Raw genomic sequence first — 27,989 nt, forward strand, 5'->3', positions numbered from 1 at the left:
ACACATATTTAATTGTGATTAAATTATTTTATAAGTATGTTGCGCTCGATTGTCCACATTTCAGACATATGAGCGTATCAATTAGACATAAGTATCTTAATTCCAATTAATTAATAATAATTAAACTTATAATACATTTAACATTTCATTCCAGTGATTCATGAGTTCAATGTTCGCTACGAGGATACAATAACTAAAAGGATACAAACTAAACGGGCGACAAATAAAACACCGATCCTTATTGACCTAAAAATGAAGAAACATTTATTTTCAGTATGTCTTTTGTAAAATTTAATAACAGAATGAATCAAATGTGGTAAGAGAATAACAGAGCGGAGTACTTTCCATTCGATAGAATTAGTTTCACCAACAATAGAAATATAATATTTATCAAGTCATTTACAGATACAATTACAATGCAGTACCAATAAATCTAATTTATTCGTTTACAGAGTTAGTTAAATGTAAACATCGATACGATCATGAAAGGGAGAGCGGCGCGAGCGTGCCCGGCCGACCTACGGCCGCAGTAATTTTTTTGGGATTTTTTAAAATTTTAAATCTCACGTACTTTATAAATATCTCATACTTGAAAAAAATTTACATTAAATGTACCGGTGCGATGCTCGGAGCCGCCGCCGCTCCGCCGGACCATCACAGTGCGACGCACACCTACTCGTTCGCCATTGTACCGCTACAGTTAAAATTTAATCCTTACGTAGTAAAATTAACGGAATACTTTAAAGTCTAAATAAGGAGAGGACGCGGGAGGGCCGCGACCCGCCGATATACAATTATACCATTAAACTGAAACGATGACAATATTTAATTTATCGCAAACACTAGAGAAATGCAGGTCCAATACGATGGTAATATTGTGTGTCATGAAACAAAATGTATATTTAAATTCTCTGCTTTTTACACACACACTAGCCGGCGGCTCACTTCGACGTCATCATGGTGACGAATTCTGAAAACAAACGAAAACAATGATTACAACATGTCCTCGGGGAGGCCTCGTAGCTAAGGCAGCTACAGATCCAGAAAAATATTCACATAACCCTTCGAGAAAACGTATTCCAAAGTTGGTACAGGATTTATGATTTATCGGTCGTCGATATATGAAAATACAAGTTGCAATGTTGTGGTTAAAAATTGATAGATCCTCCCCTGTACAAACTTGGGAAGGAAACATAAACACAATATTAACACAGAGTAGTAACCGACAGAAGTAGAGATGCACTATCAAACAAGTAACCTGTTAGACAAGATAAACCACTAGACTCATTACGAGATAAACGAAACTCATAACGTAACACCAAACATATGCCTTATCGATCGTCCGATGGGAGCGCGGCAAGGCATGTACTTGATGGTGCCAGAACATAAATAAACCATAGAAACGATCGTACCTCGTCATGCCACTACTAGGGGATTATGTGAAATACCACCCTCTGGTTACGGACACGACACGACACGGCGACGGGCGGCCGCCGCGAGTTTGCTGCTCGTTGTCGGAGGGTGTGCAAGCTATGTACAGCGCAAGCGGGGCGCCAGGTGGTATTTCTACGAGAAACTCTATACAGATATTAGACACATGCAAACCAATCTACAGGGCGGCCCCTGCCCGGAGCGGGCGCAACGCGGCGGTTGCGGCCGCTCCGCGTGAGTTAGAGACACAACAGAGTCGAGGTGAGATCCCAGGGGTGAGAGGGCGGTGGGCGGGACAGCTAACATATCAAAGGTAGGAGGAACAGTTAATAACGAGCAGCAAACCATTGAGATAACACTGTCAGTACCTAGAGGCGCGGCGCGCTCGGAGCCCTCGCTACACACTACAAGAGGAAATCGGTTCGAGATCACAGCGCTATTGCGGAGTCCGTTCTTATGGTTAGTTAAGGTAACAATATCACAAGGGGGCGGGGCCGCGCGCTAGCGGCTGCCGTCGCCGCGCGCGAATATGATTTGCGCGAGCGCATGGAAGTCTGCAAGAGAGAGAACGCTCGGTCGGTTGAGACTGCACTGGACGCGAGATTAGTCAACGGTTAGTCTAGTGGCCCTGCACCTGCATGCATACGTTACAGGAAATCGTATCTTATCGATTCTATCCTAAACTCGGTAGGAGTTGCATCGTGATTAAGGACATGTTTGTCATGCAAGTTATAAGTTTAGTTGAAACATTCAGGATTCCTACGCTTCGTTGCCACCACCGAAGAGTATGTTACGCTTCGCAAATATATGTCGGTTGCACAATATTTATAAACCGTATAATCGATCAATATCTCGTTACGTGGGGCCGTGGAAGGAATTCAAGTTCACGCATGGCTCGAGAGCGAATAAACAGGGGGTGGTGGGCGCGGCCAGTGTTTGTGTACGCGGCGCTCGCCAGCACAATTATGTTGTTTGCTCGGCGACGCGGCACGACGCCACCAGCTGGCGGTCGCCCAAAACATATTTTTTATTCAAGTTACATTACTCTTATTTTATGCAAAGTACTATGATATCAAGTCTCTATATCCCTCGGGGCCATGCAAACTTGTCACTGCCGAGTTACGTGCCCTTTGTCCCCTATAGTTTAGCACGGCTTGAGAATTACTTAGTATTCGGAACGCATTTATTTTCAACAGTTTATGAGCATCAGATACCAATTAGTTATAACAAACGGTATTCTCTGAGCATGCTTGCAAATTTTATGCCACATTTTTAAAAGTACCCATTCGATACAAATTTTACAATACAATATTTTTGTATCATAGCATATTACTGAACAACAAATTTATACAGGACAACGCCGTAGTTGCGCGTTTCCATTATCAGTGTGTAATCTCGCGCTATCAACGATTTTAGGCAATTATGTATTGAAATAGCGAAGACCTTGGACTTTATTACGTGGCAACGACTAAAATTTCCATTATAAAATCTAATCATTCCTACATCATGTGTTTATAATGTAAATGAATTTTCCCACCGAAAGAACATTAATATTCAGAATGCTATTCATTTCTTAACCCTGAATCAGTTCTTTATCTAACCAAGTATAATGTATCATTCACTGCATAAAAGCAGGGTGTTCGTAAATCAAGAGCAACATAAACAATGTAGACTTGAGAGAGCAAACATCATTTTTATGGCGAAAAATTCCATCATGAGCCAGATTTAAAAAGTGTGGGCATTAAATCAATGAACGAGGGCGGTAGTGTTGCCCGTGTGAAATATAACGTTTGTTTTAGGCTAACTTTGTTTGTCACATATCTACATGTGTGCAGTAAATGACGTCACGAGGGTGATACCACATAATCTTTGTACACCAGTTGTAATACTCTTTACGTGTCTAATGACTTAAGAGCCCCTTGTACGTGACAGCTTAGTACAACTAAATTCCAACAATGCATGAACAAACTTTATAATATACTCGTATTACCGCGCCAAATAATTTGCAAGCTGAGTATGTCTTAAACCTACTAAAATTTTAGATGTTTCAGTTCATATTAACAAGACCAACTTTCTTACTATAGCATTAAATCTAAAGGAACTTTTCATTTCATACGCAGTAGTTTTCAAAAAACTAAATACTTTACGTGATACTACACTACTTCTACTTGTTCAAATGCAAGTAAAATTTAATATAAGTACGTAAAATATACTTTACTTAGAATACAGTCCAAGGTAAATTTCGAGTTTATTTACTCAACTTTTTTTTTTAAATTTAATAAGAACATTTCCTGTTGGGCCTAATTGTTTTAACTTATAATTGGATTTCCTCAATTTTAATAAAATAACAACACAATTATAAATGACTTATTTGTTTGTAACGTTTTGACTACTCAAAGTAAAAAAATAATATTAGTGCATCAAACACAATGAATATAGTAAAAACTGTTCTTGATACTCTACACATATAAGCGAACAGAAATCTTTAAATTTTGAACTAGCAAAGTGAACTCTAAGATCAGGTAGAGTAGCAGCGGTGTTAATCGACAGTGGCGTCTTGAAGTATTACGATTCAATATTAAATATGAGCAAAAACGTCCATGTACAAACTTATGTCATCAACAAACAAAACCAGTATTTAGATTTGTCGAAAGCATTTGACCGCATGTCGATCAATACTAACTGTAAATTCAACAAATAATTGGATTTGTGCAAAGCGTTTGACCACAAGTCAATGAATTCGAATTGCAAATTTGTCAAACTTTAGATTTATCTAATGCGTTTGACCACAAATTAACTCAAATAGCAAATCGGAGACGCGGGTGGACGCCACCGCCATCGAATCGCAAGAGAGCCCAGAAGCGACACTCACCCTCATAATTGACCTGTCCGTCGCCGTCGATGTCCGCCTCGCGGATCATCTCGTCGACTTCCTCGTCCGTGAGCTTCTCGCCGAGGTTGGTCATCACGTGGCGCAGCTCGGCCGCCGATATGAACCCGTTGCCGTCCTTGTCGAACACGCGGAACGCCTCGCGGATCTCCTCCTCGCTGTCTGTGTCCTTCATCTTGCGCGCCATCATCGTGAGGAACTCGGGGAAGTCTATCGTGCCGTTGCCTGGAATATAACATTCACGTGTGTTAAGATAGCTCATTATTATCTTGAGTATTTTTAACTTCAGATTTATATTGCTAACTTGAATTGACAAGATGACTAATTTAACTCCGATATTCAAGGATACGAAGTTTGTTTACGAGTTAAAATGCAGCTTTTATCTAGAAACTAGACATCAATTTTGTAAACTAGCTTCTGAATTATCGAATTATAGTTGGAACATATAATGGGAAGTTTTCCAGGTGTAGCAAATATTATTTTTGAGATTAATGAAGCTGATCAAAAGAAACGCTCGTGTTTACATATTGCGCTCGCGGAACTATTAAACTGCGAAGTGATTTTTGTTCAACGCACACATGAATAACTAATGGCATAGATGATTTAAAATATTGAAATTAGATTAATATAACGTTTACCATTGAAGACGAGAGTAAGGTAAATGTGATAAAACCTAAATCCGGTTGAATCTCTTGTACAAGTTATACTAGGACTGTACTATTCTAGAACATTTTTAATCATTACGGACGGCTCATAGTTACAATCCTAGAAACGTTATCCAGATCTTTGTTCATTGTTCTTTCGGCGAAGAAATGTGAAGATCGGTAAATAATTATGAATCACTACTCAGTAATGTTAGGAACATCGCGATTTATGTCCAGCTGTTCACTATCACGTCTCATTCTAGTTCTAGCTACCAGCGCTTCACCAGGAATCTAGTGTTTATGTTTACGACACATAATAACTTAATGAAGGCGTATCTGCAAATGAGCCATTCATGTGTCGTAAATTATAAAAGAGAACATTGTATGTCGGCCGTGGCCCAACCCAGCCGCTACATGCCTCGCCAGCAGTGTTAGCGTTTCCGCGAATTTAGAGACAATAAACAATTCAATCTATTTCTGGATATCGATAAAAACTTCACAAGACATTTTAAGAATGTACAAAATCGGCTACAGGCGATAATAAATTCGTATACAATAACAAACACAATTCAGATTCACCGATAAGAAAAAATTAAAAGGTTTTTTCATGCCGTAAACATTATCCAAATATAGATAATTTGTATAAGTGATCTCAAACATTCATTAACAGTTATTTGTGAGTGCTCCGTTTTAACACTTCCATAAAACGATCGGTTAAACAAGTATCTTTATATGGAACGCTCACAGAATTCCTCAACGCTGCGACACGTTCACAAAATAAATACACATAAATGAATTTGATGACTAACGTATATTTACGATTTGTGTAAATTCAGTGTCAACTTTGTAAAGCCTGCGAACGTAGCAAACACGAGATTTATAAACAATGCGACAGTAAACATTATAGTTGCGGAAACATCAATATTTTGCTTGTAACAAACAAAATAAATGGAGCCAAAAGTTACGTCGATCGACGAATACAATTCTGGGAGAATTTATAGTCTGGCAGTATATATTTACCGGTTCGAATATTGTAAGAAATAAACTATTATTTACGATAGGTTTTAAGTTATCAGACGCGTCAATAAAAACTGTTTCATTATTCCGAGTAAGACAGTTCTGAGCGAAAGAGGTGTACGCGACAGCATAGACATATCGGACGAGGGTGACGAAAGGATAATTTGCACCGTCAATCAGATAAATGTGGTGAGGGTGAACGCCGGGCGAGACGTCGCGAAAATAAGTGAGAGTTAAGTTTGGCCGTCTAATTCTGGGATTAACCTTTCCGAGGTGGTTCGCGGGCTAAATATAACCGGGCCGCGTGAACCGAGCTTCGAGAATGCACGTCGCATTCCCACTGCCTCAAGCTTCTAGGGCGCACCTGGTTCCCACTATCCAACTGCGATTGATTGCCTATTTAGTTTCCCTCTTTTTTCACCATGCACAAATAAATTATCACTTTGTTCTCTCGTTGGACAAGCATAATGAATGAGTAGTATCCAAAAACGATACGCAAAACATTGCTACCGTCAAGTTGATATTTTTGCTATTCCTCTTACATTCTCCAACCGGTCTCGTCTCGCAACAAACGTTTAAAACATATTTGCGGCACGTCGCAGAATATTCAAGACAAGAGCCATTCGCGGAGCGTGAACGGGGCATTGTGTTCTGAGAACAACAATGGGCCGGCGTCGCCTTGAACCCGCAGCTCGTGCTCGTTTCGCGATACTCCACGCTCCGCACGCTTTGCGTCAGCGGCCGACGGGATGGGAGTCCTTGTGGAGGATGCCGCTTTAGGAATGCATTATGCATGACGATAAATACAAGAACATTGTACAAACTCACCACTCGGAATGCAATCTACAAGAATATTGTATCAAATTAGAGCGTGGAAAGCTATGGAGCGCGATAAAAAGTAACTCAATTCAAGGAAGTTTTAATATTATTTACGAGATAAAAAATGATATTGACTTAAATTGCAATCGCTTCCAAATAGCTCAATTAATAAACCGAGAGAACGAGAATCATAAAGTTGATAGATATTTAAATGCGTCATAGGTATTTGTTTACAAGCATCAAATAACAAGAGCAAAGGATGTCGGAATGAATTGTGGAAAAGGAAATATTCGTTGGAATGAGTTTAGAGCGGTCTGCGGTCGTCTTGGTGGGATTGCGCTCAACCGCTACGTGCAATATGAGCTCGTATATCATATCTGCTTTATGTACAAATATAGAACGGCATTATGTTCTTGGTATTTACGAAACTTACCATTTGAAGTGGAAGAAATCCATGTGATGAAAGGTTCTTGATTTAATTTATTTACAATAAAATGTTACGATAATACTTATAATATATAAAAAAAAAATTGAACATAACTTCACAATTTTTGAAAGTGATAAAAATAGATCTATTGAAACTAAGAAACTTGGACATAGAATTCAAAAATATAACAGAAGCAAAATCTGATCCGTGTCTTTAAATCCATCGGTGTTTAGTGCAACATAAAACAGAAAACACAATAGCAGCGCGCAATCAAACCGGCAATCTAAAAGCAATTACATAAACATCGCTTTTCAGGAAAAGTCTATTCAGCGATTTCAAATTGGCGTGTAGAGTCGATAAACACGTTCACATCACGCAAATCCTGGGTACCACAGATTGAAAAAATAGAATACTCTCTTACACTAACGGAGGAAGACTACGTCGCAACACGAAATAACAAGATACGAATCTTCACATTATTGACTAATGAACAATAGAATCAAAATCTTGTACTTTAATCGAGGAAGCTTTTTTCTGTTCTTTGATATCTGATCCGAAACTGTCTATTACGGGAAACTTTATGGACACATTACATGTACCTTATCGTAATACCTACTCACCTTCTTTAATATCAGTTGGTATTAAATTAGAATTTATATCAATAGCGATTGCCGTGACTATACAATAATCGATAGTTCGATTTTAGAACTCTTTAACCTATAATATTCCGGGTCTTATCGATAAGAATGAAAAAGAAATAATAAAAATCTTTGTCATGCAAGGAACTTGGTTATTGTTATTCAATATTACGCTCATTTTCTGTGTTCGCTTATTCATTTTGCATGTAACATCTGACGTAGTCCGGGAAATATATAAAGATAACTAATTATCTTGCGTGCAAGAGGAAATAACAATAAGATAACTTCGTACATTACTAGGTGTAACAACTTCTTAAACGATTAAGACTTATTGACCACGTAGTATGGTAGTAAAGCAACTAGACCGTAAATTTAATCGTAGCAATGAGTAAGCGAGTTAGTTCATTAGGTATTCAACTCATGGCATGGAAATATGACCAACTGCTAGGTTGATGAGCATGAGATCATTTTTACACATTATCCAAATTAGTCGCAGCCATGAAATAATGTGAACGGAAAAAATATACAATTCGCACGCTGAGTCACGCAATTAGAAAAGTTTAAGGAAGTCGATGCAAATTTGGAGATAAGTGTCGCAATTACGAGGGTACGTTTTTAAGTTCGCGGAATGAGGGACAAGGAGCGAAAATAAAATGTCAAAATTATTTTTCTTTTTCTACATATTCTCCTGCAAGACGAATGCATTTTTCAGATCTTTGTATTAACTTATTTAAACCCTCATAAAAAAATGTTTTGTCCTTGTCGGAAAAATACGAGGAAATTGCGTCCTTTACTTCTTCGTCTGTAGAAAATTTCTTTCCACGAAGCTCTTTTTTCATTTTTGGAAAGAGATAATAATCGCTAGGAGCCAGGTCTGGACTATAGGGTGGGTGATTTAAAATATCAAAGCCCACCTTATGCAGGGCAGCCAGTGCAATACGGCTCTTGTGTACGGGCGCATTGTCGTGCAACAGCAGGACACCTCTGGATAATTTTCCTCGTCTTTTTTCTTTGATGGCTTCTTTTAACCGCTCCAAGATTGTTGCGTAATATTCTCCGGTTATAGAGACACCTTTATCTTTGTAATCTATTAACAAAATTCCTTCTGCATCCCAAAAGACTGTCGCCATGAGTTTGCCGGCCGATTGTGACACCTTAAACTTTTTAGGAGGTGCTGTACCCTTTTTATGCCACTGCATGGAGTCTTGTTTAGACTCAGGTTCATAATGGTGAACCCAAGTTTCATCTCCAGTAACAATTCGATTCAGTACAATATCCTTATCTTCTCCACAGAGGTTCAAAAACGCACGGGAACATTCAACGCGCTGTTGTTTCTGAGGCGGCGTGAGCATTCTCGGCACCCACCGCGCGCTGACCTTAGTCATGCCAAGATGGTCATGCAGAATTTTAAAAATGGTTGTATCCGATACTCCAACCATTTCTGCAAGCTGTTTCACTTTAGCCGAGCATCTTCCAGTACTAATTTTTCGACTTCCGCTATCGTTTCCGGAATGGTCACCTCAACAGACCGTCCTGGTCGTGGGTCGTCTTCAAGTGAATCCCTGCCTTGCTTAAAAAGGTTGTTCCACTTGTAAACCATCGTTTTTCCAGGGCAAGAGTCCCCGTAAACCGATGACATCTCTTCCATTATGATTTGCACAGACTTTCCTTGCTTGGTAAGGAACTTTATAACGGCGCGATGCTCGATTTTCTCCATACTTCCAATTTTCTTCCGGATTGAGTTGTTTAATTGTCGATAGTTTTAAAACTAATGATGCAATTGTGATAAAACTTTATATTTATACTATTTATGAGTCACTTAACACGTACCGCCCTTAACGAGCCCGCTATCACCCCTCCAACCCTGCCATTCCGCGGACTTAAAAACGCACCCTCGTACGTTTATGTACGTAAAAACCATGATAAAACTTGATTTCTTGAAAGTATAGGCGGCGTATTGATGACAAACAACATAGATAGAAGTAGAGACAGTTGTAAGACTTCCACGGTCGATTGGAAGAATCGCAATATAAATGTGTATTGGAGCGTGGGAGCCTTGACGGGTAATCAGATAAGTTTGGGCTTGACAGAATCGCAAATAGACGAAGCCTTACGAAGGCGCAAGGACGAGTGAGTCAATATGGCGTCAGAGGCGGCCGTTTAGCGAACAACCGATACGTAGGTGCCAGAACATTCCTTTTTAGATGCGTAATCTAAAATTGCTCACGCCTATCTGGCTGGCTATGTCATACAATAAAACATACTAAAAAATAAAACTAATTTGGGATTTACCATGTAAAGATATTAGAAGATTAGAACTTTCTGTACAAAGTTAAGAAATCTCAAACATCTATTGGAGACAAATTTCAGGATTCTGTACTCTTAGGAAATTGTCCGGTTATTTGAAGTTAATCAGATCGTAAGATTTTTAGGAAGAAAAAAGGGAAACTTTTGGCTCTTGGAAAACGTGTAATAATGTGAAGTCGCTCGATCCGAATTGCATGCAGAAGCTCGTATAGAATAAATATACATACATATACATTCAGCATAATTTGATTTTTTATTTTAAAATAATTTAAAGTGAACCAAATGCTATACTCTCAAAGAATATATTAAATTTGGGTTTGATGATCAGTTAAAGACAATAACAGTATGTTGTAAGTTAGCTATTCCATGTATCATCTCAGCTGTCACATGAACATGTTTGTTAGAAATAATTGTGACAGCAACATTTAATAGAAAGCTATTAAGATTGTATTTATAGGGATCGTCATAGCGAATGTGTTGCCGGGACATGTATGATGACAAGTCACGTGGATTCAATTAATATTTTAATAGACTACATAAGCGTCAGAAAATTTAAAATGTATACAATTTGGCTACAGTTTTACTCAATAAAATACATATTGAGGATTTATTTGTTTAACGTTTAAATTTCGTATAAGAACTAATCATTAAAACAAAAAATAATAATATAGAAATTTTCAATAAACATAACTCGCATAACAATAACATAGTTCAATTTAATGTTTCATATTCCATTGAACGAGCAACACTTGTCATTTGGTAAACATAAAGAAAAAAGGTAAATAAATGTGCGATGGCTAATCAGCGTTTTGTCAGCGTGCCAGGCGCACCGCGGACGGTGGGTCGTGGGTTCGCACCGTATCGTACACGTACTCCGGTACTAGCCGTCTGTGGGATTGTTACAATGAGAATACTGAATGCGGATTCCGATTTTTGCCTTACTGATATTTATTTCGGTTCATTTTCAATACCGATATTTACTTTTGCTTGCATCTCGTATTCTCTGTAGGTATCCGATTTTGCTAAGTGTATCTCATACAATCTTAAATCAACATTTTTTTGTTTAATATTTGCCAAATTTACAGATATCAAAAATCTTTAGTTAGTCTTTGCCTCATTATATAAAACTTCCTAACGATCCCGGAACTTCTATTAATATCCTTCAGTAATTTGCAATAAGCGTGTATCTCTAGTACACTAAGGGCCAGCGGCCGTATACGTGGACACGCGAGCGGCACCGCTGCTAATCGCGACCAGCGTCAGCGCTGGCCCTCCGCCAACCCAATATGCAAATTCATTTGCAATACGCCACCATTCTTGACAAGACTCCCCAGATAAGTACGATGTCAACACGCTCACTTGCAAGCTTGGCACGAAATCTAAACGAAACTATTTTTTAATATCAAATCCAATAAGCATTAAATACCGATAATCTGATCTACGAGGTTTCATTTAATATCGTATATTTACATTTGGAGGAAAACAAACACGTAGGCGTATTGATAATAAACATACGGAAAGTATCTGACTCCCTAAAGGAAAAGTTCTTTCTGTTTTATTAGCAGTTAAAGTTTATTCGTACACTAAACATCGTCTAGTATATACATCTAGAATTGTATTGCGTGGTATTGGTATTATAGCATTTTGATTTCAAATTTCGAGATGATTAACATTAAATAGTTTGAAAAATGTTATAACAGTGACAGGGAGCATGATATCGCCCATCGATCAAACGAATGTTGAAAGGCAATGTGTTTCATTAAATGTCGCTGTCAGTTAACCTGATTAATACACAGCGGCAGATGATATTAGATCTAAAATAGATCCGGGAACGAGTCCGTGAATCAGAGTCGAATAGGGCACCGGCGGAGCAATTAGGACGACAATGGCTCAGCTATTTGGACAATGTCCGGGCGGTGTTCCTGATGAAACGCCGATGGGCCGGGAGATAGCTTGGCGCCGCTCCAACTGACTCTCACCCTATCCCCGTGTCAACATTTGATATTGAGATTGTTTCGCCGAGACAAGCTATTCTCCAAGTATGCCGCGGGTATTGAAATACAATACCTGACATAGTAAGAGATCTGTACACCGAAAATAGCGTACTCAAAACAAACGCCGTATCAACAGCACAATAAACTCTGAGACTAAACAGTGGTGCTGGTATTGCGACTCAGGTAATGCAACGGGTCAAAAGCATTAGCGATGCAGTACTAGTTCAAAATATAATCAAAGCCGATATCGCAAACTGGTTCGCAAAAATAATAATTTTTAAAACTTAAGTGTTTTTTCAAAAGAAAAATAATGAAGAAAATACTCCAAATTAATATCGAGCAAAGATCGAATGAACGATGTCGTCGGTCCACTCTCATTCATTATTCGCCTTCTTGTCTGATTTATAACGAAAAACAAAAAAAAGACGTCATGTATTGATTGATAGCACAGGCAAGATCATAATTTGGCGTAGCGGAAAATACGGCTAGATGAGATTAATGAGTTTTGGAAATGATAAAAATCGAAAATCACGAGGAAAACAAATAGCCTTTCGAGGAAACTGCCGCAGAAGGACAATAAACGTCGGAGCGAGGCGCGAACTACATAATAATGGGCCGGGAAAGGTCAGCACACGATGTATTAGCTCCATCAATTTTCTTCGTAACCTTGTTACGGACTATTTCTCGTCTTTATTCTCTGCAGAATTTCTTTGACACGAAATATAATTTATAAAATATGCATTATGTTTAATATTCACATAAGCGTAAACAGGTTTGAATTTCGAAGAATCTTCGTATGCCAAGCGTCGTTTACTGTATATCAAGTTAATGCCAATGTCAAAATAATGGCAGGAAATAATCTACGTAATCATTACTGTAGTACCAGTGTAATAATAGAGGACGTGTCTGTTAAAACATACGCTGATGGACCGATCAACATACGGGCGGACATTATCGATGGCAAAGTTGCTTGACCGGCTTTCGACCTATTTTTATTGTTGTCCCGGCACAGTCGAGCAATATGCGTCCGCCGCGCGCCGAACGCGCACGATAAATCATCAGCAAACCGATGAGTACATGTCGCGGATATCTCGTTGTCAATTACTCCTGTCACAGGGGGAATTGGCAGTGATTGCAATTACGCTGGACAACATTACGACTTGCACTTGAACTGATTGTATCGAGTGTGGACCAGTTACTGCAATTACGATGACGATAAACAATCTTCGTCTGGTCTCGTTTGTGATTATCAACTGTCGCGAATATATTCAGATAAACAATTTAGAACGAAATCAATGCGTGGCGAAACGACCGCAATTGTATTCACTGAAACGGGTCATTCAGTCAACGGGAGGTACAAAACTCGTCGCCGGAACAATAGAAACTAATTGAACGCGTTCCGTCCTATACTGCAAATTGTATAGGATAGCGCGCTAAACTATATAAAACCTATTCGTATGTACTATAATTTGTTTCATTTTCCCAGAGCTCTGTAAAAGATTTTCGAGGTGAGGTTTAGCTTGAAAGCGAATTTAAAAATATTCGATGAATTCAGTAGATAGGTTCACAGGGGATTATATCGACGGTCGTCGCTCAAAAAGGATTTCGAGGTGGCGGGCGTGCAAGCCGCTCGGCGAGGGTTGCCGTGCGCCCCCCGCCACGTGACGGTATCGATCGCGAGGCGCGCACCCCCCGCCACAGCTGACACCCTCCCGTCTCCTACTTTCATTTCAAAGTGCCCAAGGGTGATCTAGAAAACTTTAGCTTAGCTACATCGTGCCGTATCACCTCATTAAAAGTTATTGACACGCAGACTGCTCCTCGTTACTTTGACGAGGCCTCACGAGACTGTCTCGCAACGAAATAACTTGTTACGATAACTGAGTTTAGGCTTAGATAAATCTGTCAAGGCGCTTTTCACTTATGCTAAGGGATTTCTACTTTTTGAGTAAAAGCAATAATAACTTATGTAATTAGTATTCTACTATAAGCGGTAACATGGAAATTTCTAATTAGATAGCATATAAAATAACGTTATTACAGCTGCTTCATTTATTCACACGCATCATAAATACTTATTGATTACTTTATGCTTCACGTCTCAAAATGACTAGTAGGAAGCTTTACAATCAGTAAGGAAGAGGTGGCCGGTGATGTGACCAGCAATTAATAGCCAGAGCCAAACTAGTTCTCGGTTAGTAGCAAGAGAATTGTTCCGCAAATAGCATTAGACACGAGTACGCACGGCCGATGGGAGGCTATCTCCCTCTGACGAGTGAACGACTTCTTATCGTGGAATGTCACATCAACGTTAAATTACAGGAGAAACGTAAACATTGGAACTGTTATCGTTCGTAAAGATTAAGTTTTCGTTAATTTGCATAAACATATTAGTGTTTACTCATGCCAAGCAAATTTGATCTATAAACAATATGAGGAGGTCACCCATTCGTACGGACGTCGTAATAAACTGTTTTCGATACATACTATGTTCTATAAATATCCAATGTCTTTTGTTCGAGAAGGTTATTTAATTTTACATCAACGGCGATTTTTGTCGCAAATGTAAATTCGAAAGCACGCGGATGGTATGGAGAAAGTTGGTCATGCTACTTCCTGTGCATAAAATTCAGTTGTTCGTAGAGTCCGTGAATAATTAACGACAATTTCGGCTCCATGTTATGCAAAGCTTGTACCGCATAAAAGTACAATGAAAAGGCAATAAAATTTGCTTTCAGGAGTGAAGTGGGGGTCAATGAATCTTGGCCGGTGCAAGTTGGCCTCCGGTTGCGGCCACTGGAGGCGCTGCGCTGGCGCCGAGCCCACGCGGTCGTCTCCGCTGGCCGCCACGTATTACGCCACGGTTACCCCTCACTCGCGGACACTTTTTCTATTCGGCGAAAAATATCTTTTGTTAACCGCCAAATGTTTTTAGTTTTGTTTAGTTGTCTCTTAGAGGATTGCTATGGACATTGAAAGATATGTCGCAAAATGTAGCACAAACTAAGCAATTTGTCAGAGCTGTATGTTCATTAACATCGTGGATTTCTGAGGACGCGAAATAATTTCATAATTGAAATACATTCATATTTAAGTCATAAAGTGAGTCGTTATTGTCGGGTTATATCGCCCACTCGAAGTTTAAGATATGTTTTCTACACATTTCCGATCAGTTTTGAAGTATTTGTACACGTTAGATAAAATATTCCCCGTATCAAACAATACGCCTCCTCAAATTCTCGATGTAGCTACTGGACAGATTATTTTAAGTGATTCGCATACACTTTAAAATTTACTTCAGCAAGAGTAATGGTATATAAGAATGTACGAGGCGCGACCACGGGTGAATTATAAGAGTAATCATGTTTGTTTACAGTTTTTCATATTAAAACTATTCGTACTTGTCGGATAGCAAAGTATTAGAATACAGTTTCAGTTCGGCCTGTGATAAATTGTCACAAATTAATCTTGCGATAGCCTGGAATTGCCAACAAGCCCAAGATCGGACTTGGTCGTGATTCAGACAATCGGTAGGTAGTACATAAATGGTGCATCAAAATAATTATTGCACACCAGGTAGACGGACATTCATTACAAATGGAAACTTGCCCAGCGAATTTATTATCGTTCCCGATCAAACGGATCCATAACGATTAAATAGTTACTATTGACGGCTCAGTAGGCGTCCTTCGAGGTGGGGTTATTGTCCATAATATTTTTAGGTTTGCTTATTTACCTCGATGCTAGAAGAAACTACAATTCAGCAGAAACTTGCAAACGTTGCATTAGCGGGATTGAACTGGTAGCTTTTAGACGCATCTGGTAAATTTGTGTCGGGATCAAAATCAAGCGCGTTGTTCTGGCGCATTTGTGTGGAATATTCGTTCGTTATCTGTTGCAGGAAAACGGGTACTGTTTATCGTGTGCGCTTTCCTGTTGGTGGCAAATTAATTTGCTGTGCGGCCGTTACGAGCGGATGTGACAATATAGTATTGTTAGCTTGAATCCCAATATAGACGCGGTGTCATGGTACCGACCGCAAAAAAGCCGTGCTATGGATCAATAGGTACTATTAAATTCTCGACATATCGGCACGGTTTATAAATATTATATACAAAATAACGGAAGATGGGTATAGTGACATCACATTTTTAAAAATATTCCCTTCAGAAATGCAATCACGTACATGATATTGAGCATGAAAGAAACAGAAACTCCGATATTCAATTAGCGTTAGTAATAAAAAATAATTGTCGCTATCCGGAATACTTACCTTGTTATCGGCAGTACTTAGAAACTGAAATTATCTATATCACAATTTCAATACTGTAATCGACCTACATCGAAGTGTTGTACAATGAACAATTTTATTGCCAAGATAAAGTAAAAACAGCAATCAGCGGCACGCCATTAGGAAATTTGTTCGTTTAGTTGCAAGAGGATCTTTCTAATCGAAGAAAAAATATGCGAGCCAATTCTCGGTGTAATTAAAGTCTTTAGCGGAAATGAGGTACATTTTTAAACACCTACCACTTACTTTCTAAAAGTCGATTGAACATCTGAAATAAAAGCATATTCCGAATTTCATTTCGAGCATGAAACCTCACGTGACCGCAACTCACGAGCTTCTTTATCTGTGTGGGCACGTCGACTCGGATTAATTTCTATGTTGGTTTATTGTCCAAACAAACAAGCGCGTGTAGTAGTTTGGTTATAATAATTATATACATGCGGCGAGTTCCGCAAACGCTAATGAGTATTGTGTTACACGTATACCCGATGGAGTAGGCAATTGTTATGTTAATTGTGATCTCACGCCCGGAGCAACAAGGATGCCTGTAACAATAAACACGGCGAGGCGAGTACGGCAGCTGCATCACAATGTGTGTTGGCTTTTGTTGTCTCGTATCCCACTTTTTGATACTCAGCTGTTCGAGGACTTCGAGAATAAAGGTGCTTTGAATTAACGGAACTCGTTACGATACTTTCAATAGTGGATTTTATTTTGCAGATTCACAAAGCACGTTACGTACGAGTTTACGACTGCAATGAAATAATGTGGGAACTACATAAAGAGAGATCATGGTAAACAATTGCGTCAAATTGATTGTCCAGAAAATAATGCGAGAATATAAAAGTTTGTTATGATGGACGTAAAGTTCAATAACAGCAAAATTGTATCACCTGGTCAGAACGTACTTACGTGACATTCAGGTCAATCTCATAAACAGTCTACATTCGTACGACTTCAGGCTAAGCTTCGTCAAGTACAAGCCAAAGGTGTCAAACGTCGCAAAACTTAAGCTAATTATATCCATTTGCTGCCAAGGAACTTTCGGTCCAAGTGTGCAAAATTGAGGTCGTTCTCTGCGTAGTGACGTAACTCGCGTGACGTAGACTAATATTGACGTTGGAAATCTTCGTTTCCTGATATTTCGCATAAGAATAGTTTGCTGGTACCACCCACATCAGAAGCAACAGTTTAACATCTCTCGGTGTCTGTTTGTTGTTTGCCGTCAGCGCAGAGCACACATCCTCCTGGCTCGCGTGTTTCCTTTCTAACTAATACATCATATTTCACTTTTAGCTTGCGATCACCAGACATGAATGCAATACTCTTCGCTGAGGAAGGGTAAATACATAGTAACACTATATGAGAAAACAAAATTGCTAAATACCAATTTCTTTCCGAATATGGTGAAAGTACACAATGGAAAACCTTCTGTGTTTCAGCAAAGCCAGATCAACCACATTAAGTGAATTACTCGGATTTTTTAAAATGTAAATAATATTCCAGTGATAAGAACAATGGGTCTCAAGTAATTTGCTTAATTTAGTTAACTTGATATGAAAGCAAAACTGACAAACTTAGCTTACGATCCACATGTGTATAAATTGTAGTTTTCACTTGTGTTTTTTACTTCGTTGAAGGTATTACAGTGACGCACGATCGTTAACAATTTCCAGTAGCGTGCCTTTATTCCAAGAGTCACTAACGTAAAATCCATTATTTGACTCAGGGTTTAAATATTTCCTTTAAATTGCGGTTCTTTCCCGTTGTATCTCCAAGAAATGCGTTGAATCATGCCATTACTATACGCAAAACAATACTTTCCACCTTCATCGAGTCAGTCTGTTTTGCATTAATCCAATGACTTCCGCGTTAACTCTTTTAGAGGGCTGGTCATCTCAGAATAATTTCCAATTGAAGCCAAGACGTCTCGTACAGGTGAGTGCGTATCGACTATTAATATGGCATCGACTTGACGCCACGTTGATAACGTGTAATGTCAGGGTCGTCTCGCGTCGCTCCGCGTTCCCCAAACATATTGTAAACAAAAACCGAAAATAGCACATCCCTCCCACCACCACGGGAACAGCTCCCTGACTCTCGGAGACATCATGCATGTGACTCTCGCGCAGCTGATAACGAATCGTTACGACCACAAGCGTACGGGGGCATCCTACGTAGTGTTCTAAGATTGCCAACATGTATCAAACTTGTGGTTGAGTAGTTCGATATAAACACGCATTATTCACTTTCTTACTCAAATGGACTCAAAGAGGTACTGAAATATACACTGTGGATAAAATAAATATAATCTAGAGAAACTGTCGTAAATTATTTCGTCAACTCCATTCACTATGTTTTCACGGTCAATTTTGAATGTCATTCCAACTTCTATATGCTTATGTAGACAATCGAATCGAATCCTTTCTTTCTTCACAATTTCAGTCTTAGGTTGTCGACAACGTCAGAAAATAATTGGAATATTTTTAAGCCTTACATATGTATAATATTTTTTCTTCTATATTGATCATTAAATTCGAGTTAACAATTGAGATAATTTTATTTAAGTCTACATTAGCAGAACAAGGTTAATTGCAGGAGACTAACTCGTTTATTATCACGCGGCGATTATGCCTCAATTAAGAAATTTAACATTTAGAAATGATAAGTTTCGTTTGTTTTCAGTAGTATAACAAACACTATTTGTACTTTATAACAGCGGTGTAAAACCACATAAAACTATATTCTGGTTGATCAGTCAATATATTTAAAAAAAAATCCAACTTTTAACTTACTGTTAATAGTAAATGTAATTGGGCAGCAATAAGCCCCTAAAATCAGGAAGGCATTTTCGTCGACGTTTCTATTTTATAAAAAACTAGCAAATATCTTTAGCAGCGAGTGGACAAAACTATTCGATGTTTGCATTCTTTAACGCTCTGTACATCAGATAAGCTGAAAACAAGCAATGGAGGTACGATGAAATCGGAGTCATACACAGCACACAGCCACGTGACTTTCAGTCATAAGACAACGCTCCAACTTTCAACTTAATAAATTAAACCAATATTGACTCTAAAATGTCCTTAAATTTTATCTTTAACTAAAAACATAGATAAAATTTATTGCAAATCACGTTTTAAATCATAATTTTCAAGTCGTTGAAGCCGTGCCAGGTGCAATAAAATATGGATAAATTAATTCAAGTTTCATTATTTAAAAACTCAGTTGACAAATGCTATCATTAAACATTTTACTAAATATATTTCATATTTTCGTATCCTTCTACGAAAATAATTTTACTTTATAACTTTATGATGTGGTGCATAAAAAATTTGGTGCATCCGCCATGTTGGATTTGGAATGACATCACTAAGCTAATCATGCATTGTCGATGCAAGATTGGACCATTCTCTTACACACGAACTAACAAGGCAAATTAAATAAAATCTTGTAAACGAAGTTGCAGTCCACTCCCCTCGGCGTCTATCAATTTATTATTCATCAAACGTCACCATTCTCTTACACACGAACTAACAAGGCAAATTAAATAAAATCTTGTAAACGAAGTTGCAGTCCACTCCCCTCGGCGTCTATCAATTTATTATTCATCAAACGTCACCATTGGTCGGGTTAGTTGAATTATATTTGTCGTCTACTCCGGTTGCATAAAACGATTTGTTGGATAGCGGTCCGCACACCTAAAGCGCAGTACGCATTGCAATTTGATGTCATTATAAGCCATTGTGCTCGTTGATCGAGATACATAAGCATCATGCTTAACGTTTGCGTTGGATCAACATTTCGCAGTCGTAAATCGACAGGTCATAAACCAGCGCGCTACACATATGGTCTAAACGTCCCTCGGACTTCTCGCTATGTCATGTTAGCAGCCGGCTATTTTTTTGGAACTATAATCATCGTTTAGTAAGTATCGTTCATAAGTTTCGGTCGGTCACCAACCGGGCGAAACTGGTATCTTCGGTTTGTGTCCTATTTTCAGTTGAAACAGATTTTTTAAGACTTACAAAAACGTACAAATTTCCATTCTGAAATTTAGAAACAGTTCAGACTTTTAAGAGAACTTGGACCAGTTACCTTTTTATCTTATGTTTTTTGATTTAATAGGAGTTAAGTTTTAAAATATATATTAATAATAGTTGGACTTATCAGTCAAGTCGGATAGATTTTTGAACAAGACTCAAAAGCCCTGCGACGCCAAACCTGAGCACAGGCGAACATTTCGTCCGAGCCGAAAGGTTCGTCCGTAACCTCTTTTTAGGCTGAAACTTGACCAAAACCGAAACCAAGGCTTCGGTTGCTCACCAAGTTCTAGTTATCTATACCTTGGCCACGCGACTGCCTCGATTACGCCTTAATTTGGCGTGCGTGAACACGAAAAATATTTACAATTAGATAAAGCTCGGTGTAAACTGCAGCCTACGTAACTACCCCGATAATATATCTCGGCGCCCACGTATGTTCACGCTCCGGCAGAATAGGACTACGGCCGTATCAAGTCGTTGAAAGATTCATTACAACTCATTAATTAATGGCCAACTGAACTGTATTAAAAACTAGTAGTATAATATTCGATTATCAACCTGATGTTAGTCTTGTTCTACATTGTTCTACATTTAGGTGACGATTTTTTTTAATCAACACCTTAAAAGAACTCTCTTTACAGCGTTCAACAAGGTAATGCGAAGGAAGAATACAAATATTTTTAAATGAGGCCATGAGCGCAAAGTTACATAATACATATTGAGTTATTATTTCCTTGTCCACGCAGTAATATTCGTTTAATCTCGAGGGCTTAATCCATCAGTCAGCACATTTTAAAAGATGCTTATTTAGATACTAGATACTATTGCTTCGAATTTTAAATTGATTACGTAACTAATTTGATAGTTCAATGTCATCAAGTTACTAAAACATACGACTACGACCTAAAAGCATTAGGAAAATATTTATATGTACCTAGTATCTATGTAACTAAGAATCTAGTGAAGTCTGCATCTACGATCTGTGAGTAATCCGAGTACAGTAGAATAAGTACATAAATAACGATCTGCCATCTCGCAGCGGTCACGCCCACTGCGCAGGTACAAGGGTAAGCCAAGTCGCCGACATCGATTGCTTATCGCGTCGCCACCGATAATATTTTCATTGCCTCCACCAGACCATGCGGTAAATTTTAAACATACAAGTAAAAATGTTATTCTTTGAAAACATCCGAAGTTTAAATTTATATATTTTGCTGCAACATTTCATGTTCACTATTTGGGAGCCTGAAAGCCTTGCGCATATTCCACCGAGCTGCTGCACATTTAATACTGTTACTGTTCATTCAATACTGCTGCGAATTGATGTAGAGGTGTGGGATAGAAATGAACTTGCCCACAAGACCACCTTTAAAGTTTAACGACTGCTATTCACTGATAACAGTTAGGCGGCGATTGATAATTGCCTGTATTCCAATTTAATGTTCGATTTATAAACGATTCCTGACTACTCCAGAAGTTGCTTAACATTGTAGATTTACGATCCGCACAAACCGCTGGCATTGGCGCATTAACAGTTGCAAATATTCCTGTTATTACAGATATTGTATCGGCAAACAACAAAACTACACATGAATTAATCATAACTGTATACAATGAATAATACGTGATTTAATGTTAAGTCCCCGAGCATGCTAAAAGTAATAACATTGAATGGTTACGCTCATTGGTTCAAGTTGCAAATGCAATCAACGCTCTCGTTCATAATGTCACAACTATGTTACCAACAATATAAACTTTGGATTATTGATATAGTCCGCGTAAAACTGCTTGCCCGATCTGAATATAAAAATGAATAGCGTCGCCATAGCAAATTGTATGAATACACCTGCTCGCAACAACTTCAGAGCGGACTAGCAGTTTGGCGAGGACTATAATAAAAGTTCACTTTAAATAGACTTTATTTATCATTCAGGCACTGATCTAAAGCCGCGTTTGATAAATAAAATACTAAATAGGTATGTAGTATAAAATGATAATGGTGTATCTAATCTCAATATTTACATCATCCATCGATAAAGGAACGATTATGATTATCTGCTGATAACGGCGGTAAAACTATTTGCATATTTCTTGAGAGATGAAATATTTAGTATCAACTTAAAGTTCTGTAAATACCTAACAAAGTATTTGTTGACAAATATACGTACTTTTTAAATTTTAAATGCTAAGTATGAAGTATCCTGATAGTACTTTCTTGTACGCATACTAATCCGTGATTCCAAAAAGTGATGATAATATTATCTATTTTTATAGTTATCTATTCGTCACGTATATTTATCTGAACAGTTTTTTAATCATACCTAAGAATACTTTATCATCTTGTCATCTTTCGAACACAAAATCAAAATGTTTTTAAATTTATCCGTTTGAGAGCGTGGATACTTTCCTTGTCGCTCTTTGCGTAAGGGGGGGTTGAAAAGATGTTCAGGGCACTTACCGTCCGCGTCAACTTCGTTGATCATGTCCTGCAGTTCGGCTTCTGTGGGGTTCTGTCCTAGCGAGCGCATCACGGTGCCCAGCTCTTTGGTGGTGATGGTGCCGTCGCCATCTTTGTCAAACAGTGAGAACGCCTCCTTGAACTCGGCGATCTGTTCCTCTGTTAGCTGATCGGCCTGGAACATAATCGTTTTGATTACTTCACTACATTCTTTTTTAATAATGTACACGTAGCAAATAAGTATGTCGTCCACCTGATGGTAAGTGGCTACTGCCGCCAATGGACATCTGTAATCAACCCAAAGTAAGATAAATCCTACCCGAGGTCAGCTACAGATAAGTATCTACCCCTGAAGACTAAGAAGGAACGTCTTGGATAAACATTTCTTCCTTACCACACCCTCCAAATGTTTAAAACTGCTATTATTAGGCAGAAATAGGTGTGGCAGTGGTGCCTCCGGAGTCGAACCACACTTGATCAAATTATAATTAAATTAACCATTGGACTTCACGTCAGAACGATCGGATCGATAAACCACGCCGAATAGTAGATAAAACCAATTTGAAGTAGTAAAACAGCAAATCAATATGACGAAATCGGTAATACGATTAAAAGTTATCAGACCTCAGAAGAACAAAACTACAGCTGAAAATCAAACTAAACTTTAGGTGCTGCGTAATTTCAAAATTATTATTCAATTTGATAAAATGACATAACCAAAACGTTATCAGTATGTGTGTAAAATGAGGCAAATGTTCTAAATTGGGATTAAAAACAAACTATTACAACAATATCCTCGTCATATACAGGAAAATTAATTTAAAGTCTAATTAAAATGTGGTTTGTTCGTAAATGACAAATATAATTAGTCTCGCAACTAAACGGGAAGTTAATTAAATTAAATATATTAATAGATAAATTGAATTCTATATTATGAAATACGTACTGCTGTGACCACCATTTTGCTAGGCTTACCGAACACCACTAAAACTGAGACTGAGCTGAACCAGTGTGATAACGTGATAAGATTGTAAGTAATTATTGTATTTGACACGTCACACTGCGACACACTCAAGATACGCGGTATCAAATGCTGCATTACAATAAACTTAGCAATTGATAGTCAATGGTTAGTGAGTTGTCATAGATTGCATATTATGCCTTATCAAGCAAGGTAGGTGAAAGATTACGAACTTATTTCGGAATGTTTTTATTTATTGCATTTAATTCTATTTAAGCAGTAAATAGTTAAGATATAGTACATAAAGTATGTTTTTGTCATGGTCACTTGTTATAAGGCTGTGGTAATTTTATGGCAATATGATGTTAAGCTGTTCTATAGAAATACTATCTGTATAGTAAATGTATATATTTATACAGATAGTAAACATAATATCTATTGTTATATAGTTAAATGGTCACTGCAGAAATGCAGACTTTGCTCATCTGTAACAAAATAGGAAAGGAATCATATCTGAATTAAATTATAATGCACAGTAAATTGCAATATAATTGAAGGGCTAATGTTATTGCCCTTCAAACTAGATAGCTGTAGAGTCCTGTGCTTAAAGGCAATGCCTTACTGCTGTTCTAGCTTTTGTATTATTTAAAGAGCATTTTGGTTCAAATTTTTATTTATCAAAGTGTTTGAACAAAACTTATTTTCCACAGTATCTTTATGATAACATTGAATGACTACTTTGTTGGCATCAATGTTAGTTTACGTTAAGTTACATTCAATGTCAAGAGATGACCTTATCTCATTGTTTAGTTTATTTTGATATGAGTGCAGTATTTCTTTTCTTTGTAAGATGACTAAAAGATAGCGTCATATGTAACATGTAGTTATAAACTCATGAGCAAGTCTTTTTAAGTAACCCCGATGACTAAAGAGTAACACAGTAGAACATTTTAAACCTTGCTGCAATGGGAATGACAAAAAAAACGTGGCAATTTTTTTATAACATTGAAGTAGAAACCAATCATCAGTCCACCTGGTAGTAAGTGGTTACTGCATCATCAGTCCACCTGATTGTAAGTGGTTACTGCTGGTCAGGGACCTAATATGAAAGTCAGTCAAATATTAGCAGCTCAAAACAGGCACATTGTTATTTCTAAACATATTGATTATTTGTTAATTTTTTATACACAAACATATTTTGCCCAATCATATCTTTCCCGATACCCTATCAATACATATTAGTTCCTTTTAAGATTTTAGAATATTTCATTATGAAATGTGATTTGATTATATTAATCAGATTGACTGTCATTGTTTCATATCTGCAATCTGAATCTAAACTGATAGATTTATCACCAATTCAATTTGTGGGCAGCTAGTTTTATACAATCCATAAAGATGTCATAATTCTGAGAAAATCTGTGAATAATGAGATTTCTGCTTACTTTTTTTGTCACCATCAATTATGAGAAAAAGATTCTTATCTAAAATGCTGAGATGTCAAAAGAAACAATACAATAATTCAATTATCTGAAATAGGTTCTAATTGTTATAATGGCAGACAATAAAAACTTAATTGTCTAAACCTTTTGTTAAATGTACAATGATATGGGTAGTCACACAAAACAGTTTATAATTGTAATGGAAACTAAATATAAATTGAAAGGTCATTTTTCATCCAATTTACAAGATCAAGATCATGGCCAATGAAATTTCACATTGAGAAAGTGTGATTTCTAGCAGCCGCCAGTTTTCCGTCACTATTAAATCTTTACAAATAGCTGTTGCGCTAATAATAGAGTTGACAGTCTAATAATATGGGGAGGGTATCAGGCATGTGCAATTATTACAAATGAGATGTGGCATTGTGTTGGCACTGTGAACGGCCAATAACAATGCTTAATAGATACATTATTAATTTTTTCTATATTATGGTGAGTTGGCGGACATAGGACAATTAGTTTTTCTCGCAACTTACTCATGATTAAAATTTTTTCAAGGTTTTTAATGATGTTTTGAAATAATGGGTATTATCAACACTTAATGCCTGTAAATGCAGTTTCAGGATGTCCTGTTGTGATTGTGAAAATACACTAAAAATGGACCTTGGTTTTACCCAATGATACAGATATAATATCTTCATGTCGTTAAAAAGCTTACATGGAACACCAATTAGATAACCATAAACCATGAAAACATTTTATCAGAGGATTTGTTTTAGTTATTTTTACTGTTTTGTTTCCTAACTATTTCTTTTTTACTAATTGATTGTATTGGACATATTTACCTTTAAGTTAATGAAAGTATACTTAAGAAATTTATTTTTAAAAGCAAAGATTTTTCCTTGTAAGTTACATGTTTTAGTGTTAGTGGCAAAGATAATAAAAAAAAATACAGTTAATAGTTAAACTATTATGCAGGACAATTTAATCACAAAAAACAATATTGGAATATAGGCAAATCATAATTATAATATTATGATAATTATGAATTTAAAGTTAAGACACAAAGAATAGAAAATAAAAACTAAATCTGGAGAAATTCATTAAATAAATTTACACGAAAATGCCAATATATATTTTAAATGGTCACTACCATATTGCATCAGATGTGCTATGAATAAAACTTATACATATAAAATACTAAAATGTATAATTTTAAAAAGGGTGATATGGATTTAGAGGAAACAAATAAGAAATTTCAATTACCTACAAATTAAAAAACCAAAGCCTTGAAATTCAATTATAATGTTAGTAATCATGCCGTAATAAACTATAATTGGAGAATGAGTAATGAAACAATTTTACTCATATGAGACTATAAGATCCAAACTAGAAATAACAATTATACTATTTATACTTGCTTGTGATTGTGATGCTCTACACTTCAATGAGTAATTGACACTTCTTCAATTATGTCTTTATCAACTGTCTATTCCAGTTATCAGTTTATTGATAACCTGTATTGATTGTAATGCAGTATGTAAAATACAAGTATTGCACAATTACATCATCCTGCATTATTCACTTACAAGGACTTAATTCTTATTGGAATTATATTTCCTAGTTGAAAAGTTATACAGAGAAGGGGCAAGACAGAGAAAACTTAAGAAGTGAAATACATACTTTCACTCAGCTCACTTTACTTACCTGACACTTTTCAAGAGCACAAATAACGTTTTGCGATTACCTTCGAAGCCTGGGAATACAAACATCTGCTACCGACAGCCATACAAGTTACATACAGAAAAAGTATCACCTCGGACGATCACAGGCGGCTCAACGACGAAGATTATAATTCAAAGCATGGGAACACATCAATATTACCATGGATATCGCAACCGCAGACCGGCAAAGAAAGCTAACAGAACCCGTTTGACGAATTGCGTATGAAAAATATTAGGCGGCTACGATGAGTCAACGGGCCTGACAGGTGCGGCCGGCGATCGATGGCGGAGCGGGGCGCCCGGCGCTGCACCGGCACCGGCGCTCCGCCCGGCCGGCGCAGCCCCGGGAAACGTCACTTCACCGGCAACACCTAACGACTATGGCGACCGACGACTCTCGACACATCGTAACGGTCATCTCGACGTCGTCCCGGATCCCCGACCGCAGTATCATTCCCGTTGCTTCCTCTTTGGCCTCGCTCGCATCCTCGTCCCGACTTTGGCGACGTCGTCGATCCGCATTGCGGTAAAAAACGGCCATCACAATAATATAATGGAGGCCGTCATCACTATAAACACCGATGCACTAAATTCCCGAAATATTCCTGGCAACGGGTCCGGGGTCATCCCCTGGAGGCACTCTTGGCTTCTTTTCGAAAAAGGAACACTCACCATCGTAGATTAACTTGGATTATCTGGAGCTACACTAAAAAAATCACAGACTAAGCCGCAAAAGCGACCGCACGGACCGACGGTTGAAACGATACTGCCGCCCTCACTCGCGCGAGCGGCCGCGCCGAGAAACTCGCGACCGCGATTCACTCGATGTTTCGCACGAATCGTTCGGAATCGTTCAATCGAATAGACGTATTCTCATATCCGTTCTCCGGTTGCCGGTTC

General features: G+C 37.8%; 1 protein-coding gene across 2 annotated transcripts; it reads right to left on the reverse strand.

Annotated features, from left to right (window-relative positions):
* Positions 1-237: 237 nt before the first annotated feature.
* LOC140745089 (calmodulin) lies at positions 238-27,923 on the reverse strand. Of its 2 annotated transcripts, none has more exons than XM_073076860.1 (4): positions 27,762-27,923; positions 22,963-23,137; positions 4,304-4,546; positions 238-970 (listed from the first exon to the last, which is right to left on the reverse strand). In XM_073076860.1, the coding sequence occupies exons 1-4, from the start codon at positions 27,762-27,764 to the stop codon at positions 942-944; spliced, it is 450 nt and encodes a 149-aa protein (XP_072932961.1). In that variant the 5' UTR covers positions 27,765-27,923; the 3' UTR covers positions 238-941. The 2 variants fall into 2 exon arrangements, with proteins under 2 accessions (XP_072932961.1, XP_072932962.1); XM_073076861.1 differs by lacking the exon at positions 27,762-27,923 and adding an exon at positions 27,250-27,270.
* Between the last annotated feature and the right edge of the window lie 66 nt (positions 27,924-27,989).

The sequence above is a fragment of the Epargyreus clarus genome, unplaced genomic scaffold (assembly GCF_041222505.1).
Source record: "Epargyreus clarus isolate Ecla_fem2 unplaced genomic scaffold, WU_Ecla_fem_2.2 ptg000009l, whole genome shotgun sequence".
NCBI lineage: Eukaryota > Metazoa > Arthropoda > Insecta > Lepidoptera > Hesperiidae > Epargyreus > Epargyreus clarus.